The 13,809-nt window shown below is 38.6% G+C and overlaps 1 protein-coding gene across 1 annotated transcript in view; it reads right to left on the bottom strand.

Annotated features, from left to right (window-relative positions):
* Nucleotides 1-13,809, bottom strand: part of LOC104626632 (cyclin-dependent kinase 6) — a gene marked incomplete at its 3' end in the record, with an annotated part of 95,891 nt that overhangs the window by 30,724 nt on the left and 51,358 nt on the right. Inside the window, exon 3 of the mRNA XM_010294595.1 lies at nucleotides 9,091-9,258. Within this exon, the coding sequence (XP_010292897.1) occupies nucleotides 9,091-9,258 (168 nt within the window). The remainder of the gene's footprint in view (nucleotides 1-9,090; nucleotides 9,259-13,809) is intronic.

Raw genomic sequence — 13,809 nt, forward strand, 5'->3', positions numbered from 1 at the left:
CAGGGTGGAGCTTGTGAAGTGCATCTGCTTGACAAAGTTGACTATATAATGCACATGAAATGTTGAAGGGGCAAATACAGAGATACAGAGCTGGAATGGACTGCCTCAGTCATCAAGATTTGCCAACTGCATCACAGACATTCCTCATGCCTTCTCTCAAAATAGGTTATATTTCTTGCCTGCACTGGTCCTACTGTAGGCTGCTTCAGAATCTCAGTCTTTGTTTTCTAACTTCCTGTCCAAAGTTATTTAAACCCAGTTTAAACTAACTAGTTCTCATGCCATATTGTTTTTTTAAGTCCTGTTCTCCTTCTCTGGCTCCTTCATGATGTTTTTAGATATCAGTTGTATCTACTCTCATGATTCATTCTATTAAATTAAGTCAGGTTCCTATTGCCTTGCACAAAATAGTGTCCCCCCTTCCCTGATCTGTCCCCTCCCATGCCTGTTCCTGTCCAAAATCTTCTCTCAAGTACAGGGAAACTGAACAGCTCACAGTATTCTAGATGAGGTCTGATCAACTAATTTTTGTTGTGGCATCAATATTTTCTTATTTCTAATAAAATAACCTACAAATAACAGTCTAAATTTCCGTTTGCTCTTTTTATGCATCTAAACAGTGACTCATAGTCTGCCTGTGATCTCTGTAGCTTGTTACCAAGCTATTTGTAAGATCTCCAAAACTGAGGAATGCACCTTGTAGCACAATAATTCTTTTAGCATAACATATTTTTCTCTGGATTTACTCACTTAATTCTAGAAGATGGGAAGTCTAGAGAAATTGAGTTTAATTCATTGGTGCCCTATAATTTATTGAAATCTGGATAATCTAGGACTATTATACTTCCACTGTTTATCAAATGAACTACCTTTTCATGTTTTGCAGGGACGAATGTATACAGCAATATGTAACTGGTTTCTCTAGTGCAGGGAGCCAACGACAAGGCCTTGTCCATCTGTTACCATTCAGCATATAATAACAATGAATATAATGGAGTTAAATTAAGAATGAGAAATTGAAGGCTGGACATCAAGGAAACTTTCTGAGAGTGATTATATAGAGGTTTTGGAACAGGCTCCCATGGGAAGCAATGGAATCCCTATTTCTTGGCACATTTAAACTTAACATGGGCAAAACATTAGAAATGACATAACAGAGAACAATCCTGCCCGATTCACAAAAGGAGTAGATGATTTCATGTCTCTTCTGCTTTCAGCTCTAGAATTCCATGCCAGCAACACTGAATAAGTACTAAATACTGCTAGGCTAAGAGAAATTTCCTTGGATGTACCTGTACAAGGGATTTTTCAGTTAGAAATACCTTCTACAGCAGGACTTTGGCCAGTGAGCAGAGAAAATTTATGGATACTTCCCTGCCACTGCAAAAACATGACAGCGACTCATTTTTGTTATATATTAAGCCGTAAGAGCATTTCCACCAGCAGTGTATAGACACCTGCCTTCACTCTGGAATAGCATGAGCTCCAAGGAGAGTATGCTATTTTTCTGCTCCTCTTCCTTTGGCTGTCTCACATTCAAGTGCCAAACAGGCCCATGCCTGCTTACCCTGTGTGCTCTGATAAGAGCATAACCTGAGGCTGTATTTTAGTGTTTCAGGATGGTTTGAAATTACGTGGGAACAGTTTTGTAAATACACAGGGAGAGACCTTGTCAAACAATCAAATTGTTTTTACAATCCAACCCACTCAATTATCTCTGGGAGTAGATGTAAAAACAGACCTGCTTAAATCAACAGAAAAATAGTACAAAGAAGATGTAAATCACTGGGTGGGGGAAATGCACCACATATTTTTGTATCTGAAAACAGAAGATAGGAGTACAGTCAGACAATAGCAGGATGCTCTTTTATAATATAGAGAAAAAATACGGTAGTAATTTTCTGACTTTCTTTCCCCCTTTTACACCACCCCCCCCCATTTTTAAAGCAGATTAAGCCTAACCTGTTCCTTATAAATTCAGTTATTCTACATCCTCAAGTCTGTTCACCAGGTATTTGTATGAAAACTGTAAGTCAGTATTGTACCATTACTAACAGTATCTACTGTATCTTCTTAAGTTAAGGAGAAGGAAAATGAAGAGGAAGAGGAAGAGAAAGAGGGAGAGGAGAGGAGGAGAGAAAGGAAAGAAGAGAAGAGAAGAGAAGAGAAGAGAAGAGAAGAGAAGAGAAGAGAAGAGAAGAGAAGAGAAGAGAAGAGAAGAGAAGAGAAGAGAAGAGAAGAGAAGAGAAGAGAAGAGAAGAGAGGAAAAAGAACATTTCATTTTATCTTGACATCAAATGTGGAGGCCTATCTGCACGGAGTACATTTTTCTTGCACCAATGGAATGGTACCGCTGCAAAATAATACCAAATTTCACCCAGAGTTGAAAAGGGAATGCCTCACCAAAGCAGAATTAAGAGGAACCTAAGTAAAATTATCAGGTGTCAGATTTAAAACAAAATAAAGAGCTTTTCTTACAGTGCAGAAGTTAACTGCAGCCCAAAGTATGAATGGTTCAAAAAGTAGATTAATTTATGGAGGGTAAGTACTTCAGTAATTATTACGGACAATGATCCAGATACAATCTCCAGCACTGGAAATTGCTAAATTTCTGATTGCTGGAAGCTGGTTCTTACTCTCCTTCCTAAGCATCCTCTGCTGGACATTATACTTCAATAGTGCACACAGTCAGCTTTTGGTCTAGCCCAGCAGAAACTTCCTTTGTTCTGATATGAACTGTGCTCGAAGTTGTACCTTTTTTCCCTTTTTCCACCAGCACAAGGTAAATTTATTCCACAAGGTTGCACTGGTGAAGGTTGCACTGGTGTAGCTGCAGGGCTGCAAAACATGCTCAGCTCAGTGTGCACAAACTCTGCCATCACATGATATATATCCTAATGTCTGCAGCTCTGAAAAGTTTTCTGGCACAGAAAATATTCTCATGTGGAGCAAATTTGCTTGTTTACTGTGAAATAATTTACTTTCTTTGAAAGATTAAAAGATAGGCTTTTTATGGTTCATGATACACTTGGGCCTGAATCAGAGCAGAGGGTTGCATTCCCTGCATTCCTGACAGGTCTCAAGGGTGAGTTGTGGCATCAGCTGCAGAGGAACAGCACAGAGCACTGAACCCAGGCCTTGGCACTGAGGGGGGTAAAAAATACTTCAAACCGATACAGATAGCCTTAGAAGTTTTGCTAAAGTTGAATACAGTAAGAGCCTTAAATGAACCACTAACTGGTTCATCTAACATCTTCAAAACAGCGTAAGTCAGCATGAGTTGCGAGGTTTTGAAAAACATTTCCGCCTTTGAGTTAGCTTAGTTATTCGAGTCCTCAGCTGAAGACTTCAGATGTGGTTTCATAACTGACTCCAAGAAATCTAAGACTGTGGTGTCTACAGAGGGGATGACCCCATCTTTCTGCTCACCCTCCCCTATGTGTCAGTGCTTTCACTCATGTGGCTGTGCAGTGACTTGCATCTGCTAATCCACCTGAAAATGAATAACTACTTTTTATGGGGCTCATTTTCTGTTGGACTGCAAGGGCACGACCACTAATGCTGACACAAGGACAGTGATGGGAGTGTGTCATCAAAAGCAGGACCATCCCTTCAGCAGCAGTAGAAATGTTACATCTACTTACGCTGACTGTGAAAAGGCATCCTTAGAATATTATCTCTGGGATGTTCTTCTAAAAATAACAACCTTGCCATAAATCCTCTGTCTCTCTATAAGAGCAGCTAGTATTGCTCTTCCAGACAAGTCTTAAAAACTTTTTAAAGTTTCTTACAATGGGCAACAAAAAATAATAGTCAGCTTTGAAAATTATTTGATATGATCATAATGCAGATGAATAAAAGAAACTTCCATTCTAATTTCCAAACTTTGCCCATATGTATTTCTGTATTGCACTTTGATAATATTGTGACATTGAACAATCTGTTTTTGCACTGTTATTTTCATATAAATCTGAGCCCTCTTAGTGAACATCTGATCTGAGTGAAGTCAATGTAAATATATATTGAAATCTTTTTAGCCAGCTGCAGACTTTACTGTCAATGTGCCGATAATGATTTTTGTTCTTAAGATGGCTCCAGAGATAAATTACTCATTTTATGCGATGGAATAGGGTGTTTGGGAGGATGTTTTATTAGATTCCTTCAGCTATCCAGATGTTAAAATATCAGAGAAATTCGGTCGTATCTTCACAAAGCCAGATACATGAACTTTTTATGCAGAATTCTGTGTTAGTAGGGAAGACAGATTTTCCTTAAAAAAGCCAACCAATTTAATCATACTTCATTCCTGAACAGCCACAACCTTTCAGCAGCAGCACTGACAAGCTCAACAACACATATTTTAATTCTCTGGATGTCTGTCTGTGACTCATTTTCCTTTTCAGGGACATTTGGGTGGACTGGAGAAATGCACCATGAAGAAAGAACTGCAGACCGGGGCTCAGGTCTAAGGTGATGTGCCTCCTCACAACAGTGAAGGCTCAGTGCATACCAAAACAGTGCTACTTCCACCTGTCAGGGGGAGGAAGATTTATGCTCTTATCAAATTACATATGAGATAAAATCTAGTATCACTGTACTGATTCCATTAGGGCACTCTTCAACACAGCCCAGATTTTGACTTTGATTCACCAGAGGCAGGTTTAATTTCCATAGGTCTACTCCTATGATTGATGTTAACTGCAAGCTTTAAATAGATGATTGGTGAATCATGTCCACTTAGGGATACCCAAGGCATCTCAGGTTAAAGTTGTACTGCAACAGACTCCAGGTCTGCTGGAACACACCCAACATAGTTATGGACTCTGCAAGGTGTAGTACCTACAAAAAAATACGTGGATTTTGGGAAGAATACTATCAGGAAGAGGTGGCCAAAAAAAACAGGGGAAAAAACCCAAAAAGAAGGCAAAGCAAATGAAAGTTCTTTGATCATGCTCTCAACTATCATACTAGCTCAGACAAGAGTCTACATTCACATCATTTACTAACAGGTGGCATTTATTAGAAAATTACAATGCAACAGTGGGTAGAAAACAGGAAAGCTCTCTTTCCTTTTTGGAAGAGGGTTTTTCTAGCTTTTTGTGTTGTTGTTTTTGTTGCTGTAACTAATTTATATATTTATTTTTACAAAATAAGCCCGGTTACTGAAAATTAATTTATGTTCCCTTGCTACTATACCAACAAAATGAAATCCAAGTTCTTGCATGATGTGACATGTAAACCATTTGTGCTGAAGTGACTGCCAGAAATGGATGGAAAGTTTTTATCCTGAAGAAACAGTCAAATAAAATGCTAGCGTAATCTAAAATTATTCACTGACAGTAACTGCAGGACTTTTTGTGTCTTCTCTTTTTAATCATCAATTTAGCTGAGTCTGGTATTCAACAACTTAGAGCATCAGCAAAGTGATGTTTTGCCTTCTGATGTTCAGTAAATCTGAAAACAAGTGGGTTTTTTTCAAAAAGGAAGACATAAAACTATTTTTTTGCATTTCATGGGGAAAAAAACCCCATCAGTAGTGCTGCTGTCTCAGGTAAAGCACACGTTTTCAAAGGAAGTATGGTGAGTGTGTTACACTGTTTTGCCAGTTTCACTCAGATCCTGATGCAGGTCAGGTTTTAAAAGCTGGACAGCCTCAGCTCCACCTAGATGCTGTGATCACAACTGCGTGCGCTTATCTCAGCATTCTCGTGTGCCATGATTCAGCTTCATTTCCTTTCTTTAAGGCAGTTAGAAGTCAACAAAAATAGGTAAATGGCTTATTTCTTTTTCATAATATAACTTTATTATTTCCAGACAGCCACTTGCTCCTTTGCTCAGAGAAAGTTAGAACAGAGTGCCCATTTTTCTGCACCAGGAAAAAAGGTGACAGTTCATTAGCTTGTGCTATCAAACTCTAAAATTACACAGTCACATCAATCCATCTCGTCTCCACTATGGAGCTTCTCTGTTTTCACAAAGCCTATTCAAAACTTCCCCAAGGGCCAAGACCAACACTTGAAAAAGAGTCTAACTTTGTACAAAACCAAAAGCATGCCCTATTACCCACCATCTGAGACACCACCGCCCGACCTCATTCTTTCTAGTGCTGTTATTTCAGACCTGTATCTGTTCTCAGTCTGACCACAGCTGGGAGTAGTGATCTCCACCCTGCCCCCCAAGCCTGTGTAACATTAGTTTGAATCTTTTATTCATTCACTAACAGCAATATCAGGAGATTTCTTTAAATGACACCAATATGCCCTGACCACTGATCTGCCAGAAGGATTCTTTAGCGTTGTGGCAATAACTGGCTATCAGAGAGAGACTGCTTTGAAGTTACGATTTGCAGCATCCAGAGTACTTGGGTTGGATCAGTTTTTACTGGATTACTTTCATGGCAAGGTCTTTTTGTCCCATCTGAAATGTTTCTTTGTGAGCAATGAAGGAGCATGCATCTTGGGAATGATTTGATACTTCAAGACATGATTCTTGTAGTTTATCTTGCACTAAGCTTCTCTTCTGAAGGAAATGCTGCAGCGCCCTTGTATTGATCACAGTGATAGCGCATGCAACGTGCCTTTTATCACTGGGCTGTCTGCACTATCACTTCTCAATATAACTCCGAAGCAAATCCTTGCAAACTAGGACTTTTATTAACTGATGTATATGTAGATATAATGCAACATTTTTTTCTGCAAACACTTCAAAACAAAGCTGGTCCTGAAGTCAGTGAAAGTTTCCTCACTGCCTGGCGAAGAACTGCAATTTAGACTATTTTGGGAATGGTGAAGTCAAGAATATATTTACATTTAAAAACCAGAAGTTTAGGGTTTAAGTTTTGTTTCCTGTACTGAGTTTTAACAGAGGGGAAAAAAAGAAGAATTCACACACCAAAGCAGCTAGCAAAAGGTAAAAGTTGCATTCAGAAAAGGAAAACTGATGGCCTGTGTCAGCTGATACACATCTAGTAAAAGTTTCTAACCAGCACTCAGGCTGTAGGAGCAATGAAGACTGACATTTAAAACCATACCACATTTTCACATTGTAAGCGACACTCCCCTGTAGGTTTCTACATATCCAGACAAAAGTTGATTTTGAAGGTATTAAACACTAAGTGTTTTAAAAACCAATAAATTTTTAACTTAAGAAAGCCATGGTCATAGCTGTTTTTTTTAAATAAGAAAATAACGATACGCTAAATTCTAGGTGTGAAAGCCATTATTCACACCTGTGCCCAAATACTTTATTTGTCATTGGTCACTGAATTATTCAATTATTTTAATACTCTTTAGCATAGCTGCAATTGCAGCTTGTGCAAACACAGAACAAACTTGCGTGTGGACAATCCCTTAGTCTGAACAACTCTTGTTCACAGCAGTGCTGAGGGTACTACCTAATAGGTTTGGAAATACAATTTCTAGCACACAAGTATCTCTAGATACTTGAGCATACATACATCCTACGCATAGCAATTCTGGCAATGTTCTCTTACAGGCAGGTCTTGGTACATTTTTGCCTCAGTAGATGCACTCTATTTCTGGGTCTTTTGGCTTTCCTTCCTATACAGGCTACATGATCATGGACAAATTCCTGCTCAGTTCTGTAGATGTTTTTTCCTCATTTTATGCAGAACTTTTAAAAAAGTTCTGCTGGAAGCCATACAACACTTTGCAATTTTAGCTTATGGATCAATAGAAATACTGATTGAAGCTGTTACTGACTGATAACTGGGAAATGAAAAATTACAGCAATTCAGGAACAACCTTTCTCTCCTTTTCTTCAAAGCTCTGTTTTGATTTACAACATGATCAATCCTTACTGATCTCAGCAGAGGTTCTTTCAGCTTTGGATTAGGCTACATCCTACAGGCAATGAAAAAAACCAGCCTCAAAACACAAGTTTACATATGCTTTATGCGACGAGGATACCTTCCTATGTTTAGCGACATGATGATATAATTTTCTGTTGCTTCCTGCCTTCATTCACACTGAAGCTGGAATGCAGGATGTCATAGTTACATCACACAATGATGGGAAGATTCTTACAGTAACTAATAATAACAACAGATTGCTTTTTATCAACATGAGGCAGGCTAATTTCTACAATATGATGTAAAATGCAAACTGGACTCCTTTCAGTTTCTTTTCTCGGCAGTTCTCCCTTTCCTGTCTTTAGCATAAGTGATACTGCCATGGCAGTTGTGATGCTCAGAATAGAAAATGGAAACAAAAAAATTAATGAGCAGGCAACAAAACCAAATGACACCCAACATGCATACAGCATGGTTACTCTTCAATATACTTCAGAGATGCTGTGCCAAGCTGACAGCAGCTGATTCTGGGGGCAGGGCCAGCAAGCGTGGAAACGGGGTCAAAAAGCAAGGAGCTGGCAGGGCATTAATGCAGGAGAGGGACAGATCTTCTTGGAATGAGCTCATGTCTGAGCCAAGGACAATCAAGAGGGCTGCTGGGAGAAGGGCAGCAGTGGCAGGGGGCCTAGAGGTACTGGAGGTGCTCTTTAACTGCTGGCTTGGGAAATAGCTGTGATTTTGGCTGCCAGGTCCACTTGAGCTGCCCGCAGCACAGCCCTATTCGGAATCATTCAGTAACATATGGGAGCAAGCATTGAACCCATATTCACAAAGATGGAAAATCAGAGGCATGACAGTGTGGCATTTTCGCAAGTATCTGTGTATTTTTCAGGCAAGATACCTGGGGATCAGCAAGAGCTTTATCTTAAAATAGATACTTCAGAAATTTTCACCCTACCTGTCTGGCTTAATGTGCAAAAGAAGTCAGTACCACAACGGAAGCTAGACTAATGGAGTTTCAGAAAACCAGCACATACTGATCCTTCAGTAATCAATCATGATTTAATTTAGAACCAGTAATCAGTAGCTGATTATTTGTACAAAGTAACCACAATAATTTCAATCCTGAATGGAAAGCAATTGTTTTCAGGGACACAAGTAACTTCAGCTGCAGAGATGGTTTTAGAATCAGCCTTATAATATGGGACAAAAAGCCAGGAACATAGAGAGTAAAGCACACTGCTGCATTAAAAGAAAAATAAAAGCCTTCAGAAACTTACCACTGAGGTAAGAGCCATCTGAAAACTGTAGATTCGTGCAAGGCCAAAGTCAGCTAACTTTATCTGCCCGTTGCTGGTTACAAGGATATTTTGGGGTTTCAGGTCCCGATGCACCACACGATGTGAATGCAGAAAATCCAGTCCCCGAAACAGCTGAAGCATCATATCCTAAATATAAGGAAGAAATCAATACACAATTATCAAGACAAGGTGGCAAACAAGTAAACCCCATGTCATAATCTGCAAAATTAATGTAATAAATATTGACTTAAATATGTGCACAGGAGATAAAAACAATTACTAATATAAAAAGGACAGGATGTTGGTAGAACCAGCTGACTTGAACAGGTGTCCTTATCAAGTTAATGTATTGTTTCTAGTTGAATTATTTGAGGTTGATTTATAGAAGTATAAAGACTGGTCAACATACTTAAAAGAAATAGCAAAAGCATGTCTGTAAATCCCAGGACAACTTCAAAAGAATGCTGCCCAAGTAAGAAAAACACATAGCAACTTTTTGCTCTTAACTTTAAACCACACACCGCTTTGCATCTCAAAAGTTTATGCTTTGTCCTGCCCCAGTGAAGTGAAATTTTATCATTCACTTCAACAGGTACAAGGATCTGTTTCAATCAGAGAAGCTGTTAAAATGACAAATTCACCAGTATTTAATGTTACAGAGAGAAAAAGTTTACTTGGCAATACCTGTTGTAGGGAATTCACTGAATAAGACAGAAATTACCTTTAGATCAAAGTTTAGCACTGAATCAATGATTATTATCATAAGTAACAGTTCTCATTTTGCTTTCTGTTTTGTTATAGCGATGCAATCTTCTATGACATTTCCACAGCTCAAGAAACTATTTCATCTGTACTCCTGTTTTCACATTAATCTTAGTAACGTGAAAGGAATGAATCAACAGACTCAAAACTAAATACTAGAAATCCCCTAAATTCCAAATTAGAAGGATACTGTCAACTTGAAAATTATATTTGCAAAACAGGCAGCTACAAGAAGATGCTGCAACAAGTAAGAAACAAAAGGAATAAAAAAAAAGTTTATTTTCTGTATGCACTTGACTTGAGTTCATGAAACTCCAGCTCTGTGTTTGCTGGTGACATATGCCCTTTCCATAAGCCATGCTGTCAGCCAATCTTGTTATTAGCAATCAAAATGATCTTGGAGAGGTGGATGGCACGAAACATGAGAAAAGGGAAGAAGGATAAGTTGAAGTTGCTTGCTTTTGTTCTTCTTTATGGACTTGGGCATGTTTCAAGTAAATATTCAAGGCACACTGTTAAAAAGAATTATATCTGAAAGCAGGTTTAAAAATAGCTCAAAACATTCAACTCAATAATATTGATTTAGCTGGATGCATTTTTAAGGTACTCTTTATAGACATTGCTATATAATTTAATACAAAATTATTATTTTCATGTAATGTTCCCTGATCATGTCTGCAGAAAGTATTATAAAATGTGCAGATATTAAGGCTGGAAGCTCTAATCTGACCTCTGATAAAACATGGCCATTTCTACATATAGCCTATAACTCTGCCTGCCAAACAGTAGTAACAGTAACAGATCATAAAGTAATCAGCTTTTATTTTAAGACCCTGATGATGGAGATACCACCATAAACTATGGACGCTGTGACAGCATTTAATTATTATCACCTCTGAAGAATGGTGGTAAATTGAGAACCCTGGTTTATTCCCTTTGCTTCCCCAGGAAAAACCGAGATCTGATCATTTTGATAACCAGTGTAATTTGCATCTTCAAAACATATGTACAAAGTGTATTAAAACTTCTTGTATTTATATAATTTCCCCTTGCAGTTCAGAAATATGTGGATGAGCTAAGACTACAGCTCTGCAGGTTTCAGTCATCAGTAGAATTAATACATGTCATATCTGCTCACTCTGTGCTATTATAACTTAAATCAAATCCCAGCTGTCTTTGGATCAGTCTTGCAGATGTAAAGAACATGCCAAGAACATTTAAGCACACGGTTATCTTAAGTATGTACTTAATGGTTTCACTGAATTTGGACCCAATTTTTTTTTATTCCAGGTAGATATAATATCAGATAAAATAAGAAAATAATTTAAAGAACTCAAGGATTAGTCAGTAGACCCTGGCGAGTCCCTTTTTGGTGACATTTCTGCATCCTATTCATTTGTCAAGTATGTAAACTCATTCCTGCAGTTACCAAACATATCAAGAATATTTTTTTTCCTACAACTGGTGCTGGTTTTGTTTCAACTTTCTTCCTCAAGCTCAGAAAATGTAATTCTGCTCTGCTAGTTGCAAGCAATGTTTTCAGTTTCTAAATTCAGAGTCTTCTTCCAGGCACAGGTAAAAAAAGAAAATATTTGAAAATGGAAACTGGTACATCTTTCCCTCCCCCCATAGGACTCAAAAGATGAATATCATTTACTGAAGTTCTCTTCACACACGAAAAATGAGATATGCTGCAGAAAAGTGTACCAGGAAAGAGTAAATTTAAAAGGTATTAGAAAGAAGAAGGAAAACTGGGACAACAGTGCTGTATTTCCTCTTGCAGGAAATTCAGAGTTTGTCCATACAGGCTATTCTCTAGTATTCATTTTGGACTGTTGATTATGCTCTTTTGCTATCCCTTATTACTTACTTGTATGAACAAATTTCAGTTCAAAATTATCTTGGAAGAACAGCCCAAAGATTCCTGTGTGTAAAGAAGTAATGTAGAGACCATTTACTATTTGTGATTCATTATTGTCCTGTTTTTAAATTCTCAGCCAGTTAGAAAAAGAGCAGAAACCAAAACACATGACATAGGCTTATTATTATGCACTTTAAATACAGAATACCAAATTGTGCGGCTCAGAATTTGATATTTGTTTGCACAAATAGGTTTTCAACATCAAAGCAAACAAAAGAGAGAGCTTTTAAATTACTTTTTTTTCCATAATGAGTGATTGATTCTGTGCTATACACAAGCCTAGTCAAAAACCATTAGGCCTCATGTTTGGAAAATGACTTCATACTCTTAGTCAGCCACTTGCAAGAAACATCAGACCCACTCTGGGCTGTGTGTTTTCTTTGATACTGCAACTAGTACCAGAAGATACTAACCTTCGGTAGCAAATTGGATAAAGGCCGTAAATATGCACAAGCCAGATCACCAGCTAATTAAATAGGATAATTCCACTTATCTCATGGAAATGCATCCTTTTTTATTAGTGATGATTACCCAGTATTATCTCAATTACCAAGATCTGGAAACAATTGCAAGAGAGTCTTCATGTGTCTCAAGGATTAGTTTGTTCCATGTCTGCTTTTTTCTGAGAAATCTTCTCTGGTAGCTAGGCATACCATACTTTGGAATTACAGTTAAAATCGTATTTCGAAAGTTAATTGAAAAATGATCAATTCTATTTGAGAAACAAGAAGATTTATGCCTTAGCAGATTTGAGGAACAAGCTCTAATGAGTCATGATCAAACCTCTACTGACGTCTATCAGATGTTCTTTGGATATTGTATGTTTACAAACATAGACACAGAATAGTGTTTGTTGTTTCTGATAGAGATTTCTGCCATACTTCTAATACCACAAAAGCTACAATGGTTGTTGCCCGAGTTGAAGATATATACATTATTCTACTGTGATTACTTTTAGATAATCATGGCTTTACAATGTTTTTCCTTTTCAGGCTACGTTTTCAATGGGGTCTATGCACAAATCTAAAATATTTATCTGTAACTCTGTTGAAAACTGAGCTATTTTGGGATGTGACAAACAAATATACTTTCCTTAGAGGCAAATATGTAGCTTTAATTTTGTAAAAGGCTCAGAATGGAAACAGTTGGGAGCAAAATTTGTTATGGAAATGCATCTTTTGGATGTTCCACTATATACGGTATGGGCGATGGCATTGCTCAGTCTGATATTTACTGAATTTATCAGCACTGAACGTCAGGACCAAATTACGATGAACTTTTCAAGCAATACCATATTATGTCGTGAGTCTTAATAATACAGAGAAATATGCCCTGCATATTCTGCCTCTGGTGTCAGCGAGGATGGGGATAGGCTTGGGTTTGGCTGAGCGGCTGCTGTTGCTGCCCCTGCCAAAGGCAGGCGTCACGGCTCGCATTTCCCAACTCAGAGGGAACAGGAGAAGAAAGCCTTCATTTCCTACAGACTTTTCTCTCCTCCTCCTTCTCCTATCCCCTTTTGACTCTACACTTCAGTGAGTCCTCTTAACCCTCCTTCAGCTTCTGATCTGTAAGTCCCTTCCAAGCCATTGGTTTTCAAAATACTGCTCTGACCCTTTAAGTCACCCACCATCTTGACTTCCAGCTAAGATACCTGTCAACTGCCTGCAGTAACTTACTTGTTTAAGACCATCCAGATCCTCTGGAGTGCTCTGCCTGCCTAATCCAAAAGAGGACGGCATGTCTGTCAACCAAATAATCCAAGTATCTACTCAAAGAAAACAGCAAGTATTAGTGGTGCCCAGGTGCTGGCAGCCGGGGCTGCATGAGCCTCTGTCAGGGGAGACCAGCGGCTGCCCCATGCCATGCCACACACAGCTGGTTGTAGCCGGCTCCAGCGGACCCACTGCAGGGCACAGCTGGGCCCATCAGCCAAGATGGCGGTGCCTCTGTGAAAACGTATTTAAGAAAGGGCAGAAAAGGCTGGAGGGAAAGAGGCGGGGGGCCTCAAAGGAGTG

Source organism: Phaethon lepturus, unplaced genomic scaffold (genome assembly GCF_000687285.1).
Source record: "Phaethon lepturus isolate BGI_N335 unplaced genomic scaffold, ASM68728v1 scaffold19789, whole genome shotgun sequence".
In the NCBI taxonomy this organism is placed as follows: Eukaryota; Metazoa; Chordata; class Aves; order Phaethontiformes; family Phaethontidae; genus Phaethon; species Phaethon lepturus.